The sequence below is a fragment of the Coccinella septempunctata genome, chromosome 4, assembly GCF_907165205.1.
Source record: "Coccinella septempunctata chromosome 4, icCocSept1.1, whole genome shotgun sequence".
Taxonomy (NCBI): domain Eukaryota; kingdom Metazoa; phylum Arthropoda; class Insecta; order Coleoptera; family Coccinellidae; genus Coccinella; species Coccinella septempunctata.
In genome coordinates, this window is record NC_058192.1 from 25,889,436 (window position 1) to 25,907,502 (window position 18,067).

The 18,067-nt window shown below is 34.3% G+C and overlaps 2 protein-coding genes across 5 annotated transcripts in view; one reads left to right on the plus strand and one right to left on the minus strand.

Moving 5' to 3' along the window:
- The window catches only part of LOC123312261, a 27,858-nt gene extending 24,999 nt beyond the window's left edge, over positions 1-2,859 (plus strand). Inside the window, exons 3-4 of one of the 3 annotated variants that reach the window (XM_044896599.1) lie at positions 27-460; positions 2,567-2,859. In XM_044896599.1, the coding sequence (XP_044752534.1) occupies positions 27-460; positions 2,567-2,705 (573 nt within the window). In that variant the 3' untranslated portion in view covers positions 2,706-2,859. Of the gene's footprint in view, positions 1-26; positions 568-2,566 lie in introns of those variants that run through there. The other 2 variants (XM_044896597.1, XM_044896598.1) reach the window with 2 other exon arrangements.
- Positions 622-17,711, minus strand: LOC123312253 (interaptin). Of its 2 annotated transcripts, none has more exons than XM_044896585.1 (10): positions 17,576-17,711; positions 17,303-17,523; positions 16,994-17,182; positions 14,654-16,869; positions 11,826-12,769; positions 11,002-11,499; positions 10,672-10,945; positions 10,472-10,612; positions 4,268-4,391; positions 622-1,156 (listed from the first exon to the last, which is right to left on the minus strand). In XM_044896585.1, the coding sequence occupies exons 1-10, from the start codon at positions 17,644-17,646 to the stop codon at positions 966-968; spliced, it is 4,869 nt and encodes a 1,622-aa protein (XP_044752520.1). In that variant the 5' UTR covers positions 17,647-17,711; the 3' UTR covers positions 622-965. The 2 variants fall into 2 exon arrangements, with proteins under 2 accessions (XP_044752520.1, XP_044752519.1); XM_044896584.1 differs by having other exon boundaries at positions 14,648-16,869.
- Between the last annotated feature and the right edge of the window lie 356 nt (positions 17,712-18,067).

Consider the following 18,067-nt stretch of genomic DNA (forward strand, 5'->3'; position numbering starts at 1 on the left):
TGTTAATTCTCAATTTTTTTTTTCAGACTGATGATGGAGAATGCTCTTTTTATGAAAGATATTCCAAAGTTTTCAAAACTCAGTCAGCAAAAGACTTAATAATATGCTGTGAACGAGCTGATAGTGTTACTGACCTTTTCAGCAAATGCGGATGCAATTGTTACTTAGAATTGATGTTCCTAGCTACAGCTCCAAAATATAAAGGAAAACAGTTGGCAACAAAACTAGCAACTGCTACTATTGCTCTAGCAAAACAATTACATATTGGTGAAAATGTAAAACAGAGCTTGACGGATGTTATGTTACCTAATGAACCCAGACCAGGAGCAGTAGTTGCAGTTTTTACATCGAATATATCTCAGAAACTGGCTGAAAAACTAGAATTTCAAATAGCGGGAACACTTTCATATAGAGAGATTGCAAGAGCCGGAAAAACTTATTATGAATTGCTGGATAAAAGGCAAGAAAAATGTCTCATTGTTTTTAAAAAATTGTGAAGTACATGCTATAATATAATTTAGTGTTGGATTGTTATACTCAATAAAAAGTATGTGTATATGACGCGAATACAATAAAATAGTTATTTGTGCAACCATTTGGGAAAAGCATGAAAATCCACAATAGGAAAGAACAATACTTTTATTTCACATTAATTTGTGAATATAGAACTTAGAAAATGTATATAAAATTCCTACAACAATAAAATATAGAATCAATCAAATAACAGGAAAACAATGATATTTCGATTTAACAGGTGATTTAGGCAGATTACATTTTTCAACTTTTTATTGGAATAGAGAAGTTTGCTAAAAATCTAAATATTTGAATAAACTGCAAAAAATCCTGAGTCATTCATTCAAAATCACATAATAATGGACAGAACATCACGAACAAAAACAAATTAAAATTTCCTGAGAACCTGAAATCTTCAAATTCACATGGAAAATATTACTCAAAAAAATGGTTCAATCATAAGTAACATCTTGGGTCAAACTGGTTGGTACATCCACAACTAGATCCGATGGGTAACCCAATTCATCGATCGAATCATCTGAGCACAAAAGATGAGGCCTAAGGCTGAGTATTTTATATCGACTCACCGAAAGGCTTAACCAGTTAATGTCAACTGTCAATATTTTATAAGACGACAGCCAATCTGGAAGAAAATTATTACAATTAAAATGTTTTTTCAACATAAATTTCATGACATGATTAAATGGGGTATTTTTGTCCCATTATGAAGCAATGAACTGGAATTAGAAGATTGTTGAAGCTGCAGCTATAAATCAACAGTAGACAAAATATAAAGATGATTCGTTTAGAATTTTGTTTTCACTTGAAAATAACGCATAGCAGAGAAAAAAATTTAGAGCTTTGATATCGCTGTAGGACGTATTCGGTAGTTCTGAATTCCGCCCGGCCATTAACCATCGAAGGTCAAGGGAGGCGATAACTTTGAAATCTTAAATGCAACCCCTATTTTTTGGGACGAATAAAATTGTAAATCAAAAATAAGAATATTTCCATAAAATTTTTGTTTATTTGCGATAATTGTGCGTAGGTGGCGGATTTAGGAGGGAGTGTAATAAACCTAAATACGAAATTATGAAATAATTTGGCAATTTATAGTCTTACCTTGTTGCATTCAAACGGTGAGAAAGCTTTCCTTCAGAAAAAATAATGACTTATAGCAGGGACTTAAGTGCGTCACTGTTTTCACATTCATTTATTTTCTGAAGTAAATTGACACTGTGAGAAATATGTGTAGGTACTGTTACGATCCGTTTATTATACCTTCATTTTATATTATACAGAAACTTGATATTCAAATCAAAGGAATCGTAACTTATCGAAAATATTTAATTGTCCACTAAAATAACTGACTTTTCTAAAAAATATTCTGACTGACAACTCTCTATTTTTTTTATGTTTCCATGCCATCCCAAAATTTCCTAACATAGCATCTATGATGAATAAATTTCTTCTAATTCCTAATACTCATTGGACAAACTAAACAAAACAATATTATATTGGGAAAACTCAAACCATAACAATACCTTCATATAGAACAGACAACGTAGCGCTGCTTTAAAAGCCAAAAATGCTTGGACAACCGTCATAACCCCACATTTTCGTCCTAAACAGAGTCGAATGTGCTAAATTTCCATGGCATGGCCAGCAGACTCCTTTGAGAAAAGAGAATAGAGTACATTCCGTTACGAAAATTCCGATTTCAGGAGTGCACTCTCACGAACCTGAAGATGCTATTGAGATAGCGAAACACGTGTAGTGGTTTAAAAACTCATTTTGTGAAAATCGTATAATTTGTTTCAAGGAATTCAAAGTGATTCGTGTAACTTTACTCGTTTGGACCTATGTCCTTTTTGCTTAATAAGCTATATATAAAAATCATGAATTGTAGTCTTTGCGAAATGCAGACTGTTTTTTCATCAATTTCAACTGTTTTTAAATCATTTTTTATATTTTTCAAATTGAGAAATTTTTCATATTTGTGTTCAATGTTTGCTAATCAAAATATTATCTGTTGTACCACTGTTTTTCGCAGAGCCCTTGAAGAAGATTTTGAAGAACCGAAACGTCGGCGGATGTTAAACCGATTTCGTTTAATTCGACCTTATTTGAATATTGATGTGAAGATTGTTAACCTGTATTTGGGAATTTTTAACCTCCATTTTGGCATTTAAATTGCCTCGAGACCTGACCGAGATGAAAGATGCGCTTACAAATGAAATTCATTCGATAGATGAGCCACTGCTGTAAGAGTCAACGATGGATGATTTTTAGCTTCGGCATGAAACTCGCATTCAAGATATAATTTTTGTACCTAAATATATTTTCAGGCATGTCAGTAACTTTCAATTCATAGTAATAAATAATTCCCACCGAAATTGATTGAGTATTGTCTACTCAAACACCGTTCTATTGCCAAGATTCACCCTGTATCATATAAAAATATATTAGTATCATGAATCCAATAACGCCTCAACATTGAGGCAATAAATATTAGTATCATTCAGCATTATGAACATTCGATTTGAGGTATTCAGCAAAAAGGGACAATTCATGGAGTTTTTCCAAGACATGCAACACAGGATGGATACAACCAAGCTGTATGGGTAAAGAAATGGTGAATAAATGAGGTTTTTAGTATTATAACCCGAATTTCTATAAGTTTCTGTTCAGTAAATCGTATCTAACATCAATACGGTAGAAAACATAATTTCAACCTTGGTAGGTGTTTCCATCAAGTTTATTTATTAATTTGATTAAAAAAAAATTCAACAAATGAATAAATAGGAAAATTGTGAATGATAAATTCAAGTGATTACTCATGTTGGTGTAGTTGTCTCTTTTTGTAATTTTGTGTATTCTTTAAAGTTATGTAAAGAGCTAATTTAGCCGGTATTGTTTTGTGCGAGAACACATCAAATCTCTGTGAAAATATATTCACGAAACGTCGTTAGTTGGAAGTACATAGTTCTTTGACCATCCACATTCCTACAGTCATGTGAATATCAAGGAAAAACTTGAAATAAGGAACTACTTGATTTGTCTCGACTTCCAACAACCACAGAAGGAAATTAAAATTCGATGTTCCGATACATAGTTTCGGCATTTAATGGAGTTTATTTAGTTAAGCTCCCACTTTTTATGTATACTGTACTGAAATGATAAAAAAAAGTGGGTTCCAGTTTGAAAATCTTGAGTTTTAATGAATTCGATTCTTCGTTGGAATGATCTTCTCATAAACACCCTGTATATTTGAGGTCCGAACAGCTAACAGTGTTATAGTAATACATATTGTCAAAATTGAAAATGGTAATGATATTTCTGAAAGAAACCACCTCAGCAAAAACAGTCAAAAAAGTGTGGCCTACTGCTTTTCCATATTTTTTTCATAAGAATTCCAATAACTAATAAACCATTTGAGTTTTTACCAAAGGTATACTGTTGAAAATGTCATCAAATCAGCAAAGTAAGTCTGATATACTGAGTGTGCTTAGTGTGCTATTTGAAATAAGGGAGTATGTAGTAGGCTGTTTCCGGTAAAGCCGGCCGTTGCATATGTCTGGAAATATTTAAGGGAGACGGTTCATTACCGTAAACAAACACCAACATGATAATTTTCAGCACAAAATTGCGAATAGTTTTCCATAATCGTCTCACAGGCCATCGCAGTGAATCCCCCTGTATATTCGAGTTGTTTCTGATTTCAATAATATCATATTTAGTTTAAGGGTCTCACCTTCGTATTGGTTGTAATCTTCTGTATCCACAAGTTCAGATATAATGATGCAGGTATATTCCCCTCTGTCCTTGAATTCTTCTATCGAAGATACAACAACGCCTTGTAATAACTGAATGATATTCTGCAACAATAAAGGAACGATAAAATGATAAAAAGAGCCAATTTCAGAATAGCTTTCACCATAATTGTCAGCACTTCAGTATATTCTATGTATCGATATGAACGAATTAATTTATTGTTGCCTACATATTGAGTACTCATATATTATTTAAGGTGCATCAAAGTAGCCCACAAAAAGACAGGAAGAGATTACCATAGTAATACTAAAAGCTGTGGAGGAAAATAATTAATTTAAATCTCGAAGAACCCCGAATCCAGAAGTGAATGAAATATTTGTCCGTTCTACAGAAAAAAACTTGAGCTTCGCACATGTCAACTAGCATGGATACGGATACGGTACGCATTAAGACATTCCGTGCATGAATTTTGCACCCGCTATGCCATTGGTCAGTTCGAGTGCGAGTGTGTGAATCAAAACAAATGTATTTGTAGCATCGCAATAGCTCTATCACTTATGTTCCGAAATCGTAACAAAGTTCCGTCTTTGCAAGTCCTTCAACTCAGAGCCGGAACGAGGGCGTGGCGAGAGAGGCGGTCGCCACGGGCGCTAGCGATCTGGGGGCGCAAAATAAAAATAATAAAAAAAAACAGTATTCTCTCCAATTGAACATTCAATTTTGACTAGAAGAATAAGCTGAAAAAGGACATCATTCAAGTAATGAACTCCATTTCAGTGCAACTTGAAGAAAGATTCAGTGTTTTGCCAGAAGTTGCTGAAGACAGCTTTCTCGAGGGAATATGTTTGCAAGACTTTATACTTGGCGAACTGAACAGGAAAGCATTGAAGTATAGTTCCGATTCAGATCCATATAAATTTGTGGCCACTCAAAATATTCTTGACTGTATCAGTAACTACAGCTGCCACAGCTACATATTAACGTTCTTTCAACAAATTGAAATTCGTGAAAACCCGTTCAACTGGACAGGAAAGGCTGACTTATTTAGCATATCAGTCCCATTAATAGAAAAGAATCACGACATCATTGATATTCTTGCAGAAACCAAAGCAAGAAATGTCAAATTATAGTTCATGTTATTGTTATTTTGTCTCCCTTTTATTTTGATTTTATATGTATTAATTTCTATAAAATAGGAAAGATTTTCCCGAGCAAAAAATACTAGGTATTCGATTATGAAAGATAAATACAAATCAACATAAGAAATAGAATTTCTTTGGGGCGCATTATGAGAATTCGCCTCGGGCGCCAGTATCCTAGTTCCGGCTCTGCCTTCAACATGACATTCTTTAATTCCTGACATCTGTTTTTGTTCTAGACTTGTTACGAAAATTCTGAAATATATGATATGATATCATTGTATAAAGACTATGTAACAGCGTTTCCTCGGATGTCTCAGCGCCAGCTATTCTTTGAAGGGAAAATAGCAAACCTACCCTGATGGCGTCGAAGCGAAGACGGGATTCCTTGTTATCTGGGGTGTTAGCGATATTCAGTGAAAGTCAAAATCCGTTATTCGTTGTTTCGCAACTAGGAACACAATAGGCACTCTTATAAAACTCTAAAAATCCACCGATTCACAGGGATATAAACTGAAATCAGTCAAATGAAAAGCGTAGAACAATAAGAGGAGTAGGAACGGTCTACATTACAGATTAGACGTATGTGGCGTTAAGGAAAGAAACTTGCCGATTCATGTCGATTACGCATCTTGAGTTAAAATGGAGTGTGTCTGTGTTTTGTAGTTCCTTAGTCTATGTCTATGAAGTGAAATAACCTCCTTATTTCACAGACAAAGCAGATAGATGGTGTTGAAAATTGAGCGAAGCCCCCCTCCGACCTTGCTCTTGTCTACGTACAGTGCCTCAATTCTGCGGTGCACAAATTGACCGAAGCAGCAACCCCTCTCTCAGTGTTATCTGAAGCGGAAAACTACACATTCTCTTATCATTTTCTCTGTTAACTTTGTTGGAGTAACTCCTCATTGTTTTAACGTAGATTATTATGAAACTTCTTTAACTGTTCACCTCATCAAAGTAATTCTCTTTCAAGTCATCTCATTCAATTCTGTTGCTAAATTATTCTCCTCAAAAAGGTCATGTACCCTCAGTCTTCTCAAAATTATCAATTTAACCATTTTCATGTTCTTTTCATTCTTGTGGAATGAGTCCACGTGAATTATTTCAGAATCCTGACTAGTACTGCTCAATTGATATGTTCATACGAGACCACTCGATTAAATGCCTTATGCCCTATCCGAAATATGTATTTTATGATATTTTATAATTTACATAGATTTTCAGCCCTCTCTAGATTTTTTCACATGGAAATGGGTATGTAGCACTAGAATTGAACCTTCTCATGTCTTTTTCATCGATAATGAATACTGATTTATTGTTTTCTCACTTATTTGAATCAGATTATATAATTTCTCAAGCCAACTCTGATGTTAACTTCTAACTTACATATGACTAATTACTGTTGTCGATTTTCAGAATCCTTATGTTCTCCAGGGTGGACCCTGGCATTAGTAGTTTTCCTTCAGAATACGATGTGAACTTCTCAAATATGGTTCAACGGTCGGTGGTAAGCCATGATTCTGGTTGCCAGCTCTCGTCCTGGTTCCACCCTGGAAGGTCTGCTCTGGTAATCGTGTAGTCTCTCAATTGGTATGATCTCATTTTACTTCGTGTTTTAATAGATATATGGTCAGATTCATTAATCTTGCTCGACATAAAGATTAGTTCTCAAGCCTTCTGCTCTTTTCGAAACCAACGATAAGTGTTTTCCCTCATAAGTATTCTCATTATGTACCTCTCATAATTTATCAATTATGTCATGTATTTTTCTGATGGACATTCTTATAGTGCTTACTTGTAAGCAGTCCGTCTCTTTAAATGTTGTATTCATTGATGAATTTTGCACTCTTCAAGACCAACGTTATTTATATTAATTATAATATTCTTGCTCTTCTCAATTAACTAATAATATTCTTGCTCTGCTGATATTTAATTTAGACTATTGCTGCTCGACCCACATGTAATATATTGATCTCATTGATGACCAGGCTTGGAGAATTTAGTTTTCATATTTCATCTCATTATTACAACTCAGCCTTCTCATTAAAATTCATTATTCTAAGCTTCTGTTTTTCTGATGCAATAAAGAGGCTCTCTCAATCAATTATCATTGGCTGCTCTGTCACTGTAAACGTTGAGTTTATTTTTAATTCATCGAACTTTCTCAAAGTCTAAGTCTGACCTCAAATGTCTTCTCATTTGAACTACTCTGAATTATCTTTGTTTTTAGTTGAATAATGTCTCTCTGAGACTATAGAATTTTTTAGTATTTGTATTAGTTACTGTATTAGCTTCATGCAGGTGCCTTAGTCATTTCATGATTGTGAACGATATACAATAAATGTTTTTACAACTACCATCTCCAACTCAATTATCTGGTAATACATAATACAGTCCACTTTTCTTTTTTACAGAATCTAAACACCCCCGATTTTGAACAGATGTCGATGTTAGAAAAAGTTTTTGAATATTGATCTGAGTCTAAGTTGAGCAGAATTAATTACCGTTTGGTGAAATTGGCCCTAAAAAGGTTTTACTCGGAATGAAATACAAATAGCAATACAAAAATGGTGAATTCACAGAGCGAATCCGACGGAAAGAAAACGGGGGATCCGATCTCAAACGCGCCACGGGTGTTACGACTTCGTTCGCCAGCCAGAACCAAGACTTACAATTAATGGGCAATGAAGTCAAGGCTCAGTTTCAAAACTACGGAATTGCAGATCGGGGAAACAGAACAAGGTGTTGGAAAACGGTTCCCTACTCTATTTTCTGTTTCCAACGGGTTTGAACGCAGGCAAGAAATCGTACTTCCAGCGAAGGGAACGCAAAAAGGATAAGGGAAAATAACTCTTTCAAAACGAAACGTTTATTTCGAAAAAATGCTCGGACACGTCGATTTTTGTTTCGAGGGGGACAACTTTTAAAGTCAAATTCACAACTATATCGCTTCAACCCTTAGTGTTAGAACACCAACCCCTAATTTTTGAATAGGAAAGATAGGGTGAGTGATACCTCATTTGAAAGGCCTTTTCATTCTGAATTCAGCGTATTAATTTTTTTCTTATTTAATGCATTCAATTTTGAATTTCGTACAGTAGCAGACATTCCGCTAACCATGCTATGCGAAATCATCAATTATTTGACTAATTCATTCTGTGGTTACGATGGTAACCGTCAATTGTCAACATTAGACAACGAAATAATTATTATTGGTAATTACTTTCTTCAACAATTAGGGTGGTTGTCTGGTCTGTTTCGTTTCAAAAAGCCCACCCTGTATTGTAATGAATCCCAGTTTTCTGAGAACATTGGAGTTCATTTTAGTGCATTCCTTTCATTTCACATTCCCACCTTTGAAAATATTTAATTCTCAAATATTCAGTACATTCATTCCGATAGGCAGAGTAAATGTAAAAAACCGTTTATCTGTGGTTAACGTTGTTTTTTTTCATGCCGTTGAAGATTTTGACGTTTTTCTGATGTTGATATGCGATAAACCGGAGCTGACGACGTTTTTCACTCTTGTCGCATTCTGGAATTTTCAGATTTTTAACGTGTGGGGGGATTTGCCTATAAAAGCAGATTTTCCCCCGCGACGGCCTCTTTTGTCACTTTTATGCTCTGTACTCTCTTTTCTTTGCGATTCGTCTTTGATTGTGTGCACGACAACAATTTAGAAATAATTTTGTGTTACGAGGGTAGTGCTCTTAGAAATTAATTTTTATTTTTCGTTTTCCGCGAGTGCCTTGAATAAAGGAGGTAGGTCCCCGTCTATACCGTTCAGTTTCTTTATTAGACCTACACCGGTTACTTCTTTGACACTGCTGTACTGTATCGCTTTCTGTTATCTTTTGCCGTAGTTTACCCTGTTTCGCGAGTATGACTCTTCCCTTCGCTATCAGTCATGGTGCGTAAGCCCTTGGGGTAGTGAAGAGAAAGTCCCGTCAACCCCCTATTCGCGTTCCCACGTCATAAGTGTTGAAATAGAAATCTCTTCTTTTCTATCAGTCATGGTGCATAAGCCCTTGGGGTAGAGAATAAGAGTTACCGCTCGTCGTCAGTGAAATCCCGTAGTTGCGCTCAAAATAGACCTTTTCTTCGCTATCAGTCATGGAGCGTAGCCCTTGGGGTAGTGAATAAAAGTCTCGAGTAGATCCGCCCTGGTTGTGTTTCTTTCGTTTCTGGAGAAATACAATTAATTACATCCCGATACCCTATAGCAAGTCATTTCACTTCGCGAGGTCATCATCAGTATCCATTTCGTCAGTTCTGGTTGGCGCATTTTATTGAACAACCTTTGATTTTTCACTGTACCCGGTATAAACTTTATAAAGTGCTCGTGATCGGATTGAATTTCCCGAATGTAAGTTTGCTGATAGATTCACTCATATTTCATACCTACACATATTTCCGTTGTATATATAATTTTGATTTTGACTACTTCGTTATCGCTACCACCCTAGATAACAGCGAACTCTGTCTCCGACTAGCAGTTACTCTGGTAGGTTTGCTATTCTTCCTAGTGAAAAGAATAGCTGGCGCTCGAGATAAGTTTCTCCGAGGAAGGCACGTTACAATATTGCAAAAATTTTCATAGTGATATTAAATTCACCAAAATTACGCTGAAATTAAGGAAAAACTGAAAATTATTCAATATACCTAATATAACCTCTCGCGTGTTAATTTCTATTTTTCAACCCTAACAGTTCGTAATTCAGCTGCTCAAAGATGTGGAACATTTCCGTATTTGATCTCGAATCGTATGTACTACTTCCCCTTAAATTCCCAGATTTCAAATATCGTATATTATGCTGATTAAGCAAGGGAAAATGCGCGGAACGTTTGGAAATTATAGAAGTAAAAAGTAAACAATTCATTAATTCATGAGTAAATCATAAACATCAAAGTTTTTCATTCTATAGAGCATAGGTATAGCTCAATTTCTTTATTTCTGCAAACTTGAAAAGTGGTCTCTATAGAAAAGTACATTTAAAAAACTTTCAAGTGTTTCTTTCGATTGAAAAAACTGAGAACCGACTTACCTTGACGTCTTCAGCACTGGTCTGAGCAAATGAACGTGGAATATAAAATTTGAATCCTTTGAGCAGTGGGTTGACGACACGGGTAAGTCGAGAAATTCTTGGACTTGGTATTCCCGTTATATCAAGTACTTCAAAAGGTTCCTAATAAATCGAATAAATATCATTGAAAATGAAAACATTCATCCGCGATCATACGTTACCTCGTTCACAATACAATTTTGTGATAAGCATTCTTGAACCCATTTTATATTGACCACCCATATTCCAGCAGCAATAGCGGATATGAATTTAATGGTATGATCTTTTACATTATTATGTTTGTCCACAGACACAATCATATGAGTAACCTCCGGGCCAAACTTATCTTGACGTGTAACTAAATTTCTATTGCATAAAGAATGTACGCATAATGTTTCTGCGTTATTCAGCCTAGTGAAAGCAATGCAGGGTTTAGGCTTTTGTGATGTTGAAGTGCTGAAATTAAGCAGTTAATCAAATACTTCACATTGACACTAAAATTATGCACATACCTTTCTTCTTGTGATATTTTCGATTTTACATAACTCAAAATACTTTTTTGTTTCGGTGTACTAGTTAACACTGATGTATTGGTTTTGGGGACAATTGTTAAAGGTGAAAATTTCGACTGTCTGACCATTTCTATCACGTTGAGGTTTTTGGATTTTTCTTTACAAATGGGAGAAACCTTCATGAATTGTTGTGATAAAGTCGTCATCTCTTGGGGCACAGCAAACTTTACAGTGTTTACATTAGCTGCAACTAATGGCTTTCTTTTTGATGGCACTTCAAATTTTTGAGGAGATATTGAATTGGGTATAACACTCTCAGATTCTCTTTCACTGTTTTGTATATTGGGTTCCGAATTAACTTTTTCTTCTATAGGGATTTCGTCGTCAAATCCGGGAGGTGGTGGCACAATATTTATACTCGCAGGAATATTTTCGGTATCTTCTTGAATGTGCAATGAAATTTTGAAATTTTGGTTCACAATTTGGGAACAACTGAGCCTTAAATGAAAGTGAATATTAATTTCATGATTAAGCAACTCTGAAAGAAAAAAGTGAAGAGATTGATTGAGAAATAAAAGAAGTGAAAATGATTTACCAAGTAAGAAATCCACTCAACAGAGAGTGAATTGAGTAACGACCTCAATTATTACAAAAATGATTCCTTTGCATGCAGAAGAGTTGATGAATGTATGTCTTTCTCCAAGAACATTTGATATCAATAGAATATTAGTATATCATACTTCTTAGTACATGACACAGAAAAATTAGCCTGGTTAAGAATTTAAATAAGTAATCCATTAAAAAATATATAGAACAAAGAATACCTCTCTATGAAACTAACTGATTTCTGAGGAGTAGTGTCTACTACGTCTGCATCCGAAAATATTTCCTCATCGGAATTTTCCCCATTTCCTTTGGCGGCATTTTCCTTTTTTCTCCCAATGTTGTGTTCTTTCACTGAGCTTTTACGTTTTGGAGTACATAATAAATTGTTTGATTCTGTTATTTTATTTTCTACGGATGAAGTCTGATAGATTGAATTTTCTTTGCAAGATCCAAATAATGATTCTGAAAATTTATCTCTGGATAGCACAGCTCGTATATTTTCTTTCTCTAAAACATTATCCAATTGATCCAAATTTTGACAGAAAAATTCATCATCATTTTGAGATCGAGTATTACTGTCCTTATGCGAGGAGCTCATTTCATTTCTTCCTATTTCCTCTGTAGCATTTCCAATTAATATATTACAATCATCCAGAAGTTCTTGGGTTTTTATTAATTTTATTTTCGTTTCAAGATTTTGCTCTTCCTCAAGACAGTCAGTATGTTTGGAAGTTATTGGACTTTTTATATTGGTGTTCCGTACTTTTTGTGTGTGGCGATCATCATTTTCGGTTTCTATTTGTCTACTAGCTTTTTCAATTAACTCATCATAGTGTTTAAGAAGATCTTGAGTCTTAATTTTTTCGATGTCTTGTTGGGTTTTAACCTGCCTTTCAGTTACAGATTGGTTTAATCTTTCGTGATTTGAGATATTTTTTTTATCATTTTCTGATAATATTTGTGATAAATTGAAATCCTTTTGTTCGGACAACAGATCTTCTTCTAAGATATGTTTGTTAGCTTTTTCAATTAGTTCATCGCAGTAATTCAGTAAAGTATCAGCTTGGGTATTTTCATATGAGTGTTTTGTCTTTGGTTGAATATTTTCACTGTTTTCATGGAAAACTGACTTCTTCTCAACACCAGGATGCTCTTCGTGAGCCTGTAAATAATTTGAATAAAATATACTACTATATATATTCTACGTGGAATATTAAAAATATGTTCGAAGCATAATTCAATTGGAATTCAATGTATATTAATTCTTACATGAACTTAATGTAATTCCCAAGAAGGTGTATATTTTTTATATCAGGAGAAAATATTAAAATGCGGCATGAGAGATTGTTGCATATGGCCCTTTTGCACTCATGCCGCATTTTTAGATTTTCTCCTGATTTTCGGTATGTGCTGTGAGAGTTTTATCATGTTCTTAGTTCTAATGTTAATTTAATGTTTTTAGAGTCCTGAAGAAGTCCCTAATCAGGGTCGAAACGTTGACAAATGAAATAAATAAGAGAGAAGACCTTGTATTATCAATTTCCCTACACCCCTTAATCTGAAGAATTAATTTTTACAATTCATAAAAATCCTTAAAATTCAAGTTTTGTTTTCTCGATTTTTTCAAATGTAACACCCTGTATTTTTTCCATCATGATGTACACAGTTTAAAACCTTAAATGTTTTCGGAAGTAACCAAACGGCTATTTTCACTCCTGCGTCCAACAGGCACGAAAAATGAAATCAGAACGGAAAATTTTATTTAAATATCGGATATAAAAACAAACGGGCGTTGAAAAAGAAAAAGAAAAATTGTGTTAATCCATTTAATGAATAATAATTTTTTTGGATGCCGATAAAACTCTGTAATCGTTAGGCCTGCCGCAGACATGCAACTTTTCAGTTTCGCGATAGTTGCGCAACAGTTTGATTGCAAGCGGTTCGAGGGCGCACACATACGCAATCGCTTAGTTTGTGTCGAGGCTGAAACTATTCGATCGCAAAACTTTTCAGTTGAATGTTGCATGTCTGCGCGGCCCCATATATAAGGGGTACTCCATTTAAAAAATCACTCATTTGTTGAATAATTTTATTTGGGAACACCCTGTCTATCACAAAATAATTTCCTGTGATGCAGAATTGAAAGTACAGAGGGAATGCTTCTCAACTAAATTCCTAAAACGTCTGGTTTGGCAGCTATGGAAGCCTAACACACTATTGCAGGACCCGTATATCCTCAACATGAGAAGAATAACAAGGGCTACGTCCCTTGTGTTTCTTTTATATCTATGTCTATACTAATAAATAGAATAATTATAATGGTTGTCTGTAATTATCAAATATATATTTTTTTTCAATTATCCAAGCAGAATCTAGAGGGCTCTTGGGAGAACAGCTCTGATGGGGGGCACACCTTAAGGTCACAGAGAAATGTAACCCCCTTACCAAACTATAAGTACTCTTTATGAAATTTTTGTCTGTCTGTCAGTTGTCCAGGGTGATCTCCAGACTGGCCCAGAAAATTCTCACAGAACTTTGAATGTAGGAAAAGAGAGGGCTTCATACTATAAAAAAGTACAGTGGAGAACAGAGTAGAGCAGAGAGGAGTGAAGTGGGTGGGGGGAATGGAGTGGAGTGGAGCACAGGGAGCGGTGTAGGAAAAAGTAGGGTAGAGTTGAGTTGACTAGAGCAGAGCAGAGGGATCAGAGTAGACAAATGGAGTGGAATGGAGTGAAATAGAGGAGAGTAGGGCAGACTACAGTAAAGAAGTGATGTGAAATCAAGAAAAGTTAAGTTGAGCAAAGTGATATTCAATAAGTGAAGTTGATTCGTCCTGCAAAGCAGGCGAGCACATCAAGTTGATATACGTAATTTACTGTTTTTTGTTTCGTTTAACTATCAAATTAGCCAAGTTAGCTGCAACACCCTTATGAAGAATAGTTTAAGAACTTTAGAACAAGGACAAAAGGCTTGAATAAGTCAATGCTCAGTTCAAGCTGTGAGAACGATAAGAGAAATAGGAATAAAAAAATATATCTACCTTTGCCTCTTCCATTTCCACATCACAATACCTCGAACACTGGCTATTATCATGTAAACTTTCAGAATCAAATTCAATACTCAGATCATTTTGAACAAATCGATTGCATTTAACTTTATATGGCCTCTCTTCATCAGAATCTGATGTTGAGTCTACTGTTCTCATTCTCTTAAGATTTTGCTCCAGTTCGGTCCTTTCCTTCATTGCCTTCTCGAACATAAGCCTGCGATTTACTCTTGATTGAGGAACACTACACATAATACCAGACCCTTGACTTGTATCGTTGCCCACTCTGGAATTTGATCTACTCTCATTAGAATTATTTTTGGGTCTTGATGAAGAATGATTTATGCTCATTTGTGATCGATTAGGGGTTTTCTTTATGGTAGGTTGGATGAAGGAAACATTGTTTTGTGTATTGCATAGTTCTAAAATTTTACCCACCACAATTTCACTATCATTATGTCCTTTATTCATGCTCTCATTGACTGAAATTTGCTTTTCAAAATTTATATCATTCAATGAAGGAGACTTCTTTTGTAAGTTAGCTATTTCCAATTGTGATTTGGACACAGAATATTCTTGATTCAACATTGATTGACTTGGTTTTTTTGATTTTGAATTTTTCCCATTCTCGACATTTCTTTGACTGTCAATATCCATCATTAGTGAAGATGAAGGTGTAGGGGTGCTGTTTTTTTTCCCTGAAGAAAAGTGGGGACAGTCAAGGCAGAAATTGTTGGTCTGTGTTGCAACATCTTCATGAATTAAAGATTTGAAAGCTGCATTTGGAGTTATTGTGAAGCCATCTAATGAAAGCATATCTGTTTGAATATGTTTCTCAGAAAATTTTCTTTGCTTCTTACTTTCAGGTGATATTTGTGATTGATGAGCTTTCTTATCCTTTAATTTGTCAAATATCTTAAAAATACTTTCAATAGAAGGGTAGAGGCTAGAAAGTTCATTCATTTGAATTCCTTCGTCCTTGGTTAACTGTTGTAGAATTGTTTCCAACTGTTTGGTCAGTCTAGCAGCATAACTTATTTTATCAGTTTTTGGATCAACCATTTCTTCAGATAATGGTTGTGTTTGATAAACATATATGTCAGAGTCATTATCTTTTCCTACTTGATTTGCTTCAGAATCTTTCTGATACATATCTTTGTCATTCACAATTTCCTGACTAGAGGTTTCCACCATGTTTTTTTCAATCATTTTAGGAATTGCTGTGCTGAAGTATTCTTCCATTTTCTGAAAGTCCACTGTTTTACCAACTGTAACGGTTTTATCTATATTTACAAGAGGATCACTTGTGTTTATTTTAGTTCCTACATCCTTTTTATTTGATTTTTGGGTTGAAAGAAGACTTATATCCAACTTTTTAGGTACCTTCTTTTTACCAATTGTTTTTCTGAATTTTCTTATGCTCTTCCAAGATGATTTTGATTTATTTTCCTGATTGGTCTCAGTTCTATTAAGACTTTTCTGTACAGGACTGTCTTTTTTAATATCACTAGATCTTTCTGACATTTCATTCTCCAATTGATCCAAAAATTTATCTTCATCTGTATTCGTTACTTTTGGATTATAGATATGAATATTTTGTTCACTAGAAAAATCAGGGATTTTATTCTTACCACCAGATATTTCTTTATCAATAACATCAAGTACCTCTTTCTCCATTATATCAATAATAAGTTGATTTTCAATGGAATTTAATTGATGCAAATTCTCATATTGTTTCATTTTTACTGGAGAGGTACATTCTAATGAATGCCTTCTTATACTTTTCAATTTATTTTGAGGTGAATTACCTATAGATTGTGCTTTTCGTTTAGTAATATTTTGGTCCTTACTTATCTTTACTTGATCCTTTTGAACTTCTTTTGATATTTTACCTAACCTCCTCTTATTCATATATATTTGAGAAACTGATGGCATATCAATATCTTGTTGTGTATCTTTCTCAGTTATATGAGGTTGAGTCTGGCTGAATCTTTCAAATTGATTTCTTGTATCATGTAACCACTGTAATATTTTTTTATTTTCTGAAGGTTTATGTGGAAGCTCATTTTGATGAACATGTTTTGGCTTCAAAGTAATAGCTGAATCATCTATTTTTGCTTTGTTTTGTTTGCGGGATAACCCTATCTTGGGTTTGGTTTTTGTCTTCTTTTCAGTGAGTGAGCTTTTCTTTATATCAAGTTTATTAGGTTTTGGGGCTGAAATTGAATATGGAATAAAACATTTGACAAATGTAGGTACATATATGTTATATCATCATGAGAATTTGGTTTCATTAAAAACATAACCAGCCACCAAAATGAACTGAAATGTGCAAGTTACCAGTTTCAATGCTGAATTTAGACTCATTCAAGTTTCTTTTCCTGCATGACTTCTTAACATAATCTTTTTTTGAAGTAGATGGCTTCATAATTTCATCTGAAGACTGAGGAATAAAATCAAGTGATTCATTTCTGTTAGTAAAGTTAGGTAATATGGGTCCTTTGGGTACTCTACTGAAGAATGTCTTTACTGAAATATGTTAAATTAAAAAGTAAATATGAACAGCACTTAGATGATGAAGTTATTCAACATTTCAACAGGACATAATAATATGATATGATTTCAACAGAACATAATAAAGTTACTCACGATCTGTTTTGTGATGTACTTTAATATCTTCACCCAACGCTCTAACAAAGCTACATAACGAATCCAAAGCAGCATCACGACTTAATATCTTTCTTTTAGATAATGCTTTTTTGCACAATGGACAAACAATAGCATTCTTTTCTTTTTTGTACGTTTCCAAACAGTTAGAACAAAATACATGCTTACAAGGTAACTCTCTAGTTTTGTCAACAATATCAAGACTGAAATATGAAGCATTAGTACGAAACATTTTCTTTTTGTAGCATGATTTACCAAATTGGACATTTTAATTGCTCTAATTTGTCCAATAAATTTTTGGAAAAACTTTCTACATTAATATCCATTTACAAAAATATCACAAGTCCCGCCAACGAACACAGAATATTTTAATTACTAATAGTTCAAAGAAACCATAGAGATAAAGCACATTGGCGTAGTTATCATAAACAAGATAACAAAATGAGGCAATAATTTCAAATATTTCGATTCTCAACTAAATCTTGAAAGGCTCTTCCGAGCTTCTAGTGACTCATTCATTAAATAAACAATATTTTGGCTCAAAAGTTGTATTTATGAATCATCTTTTTTATTACCGTACTCATCAGTATATCTACTCTGTTATTTGTGATGGCATAGCTACGCCACTGCTAACTAACGGACCAAGTTCAGAACACGGTTCGTTAGCAGTGGCGTAGCATAGGTGAAGTCGTTGATTCTTCAATCAAGGGTAAAGTTATAAAAAACATAATTTAAAATACTTTGAAA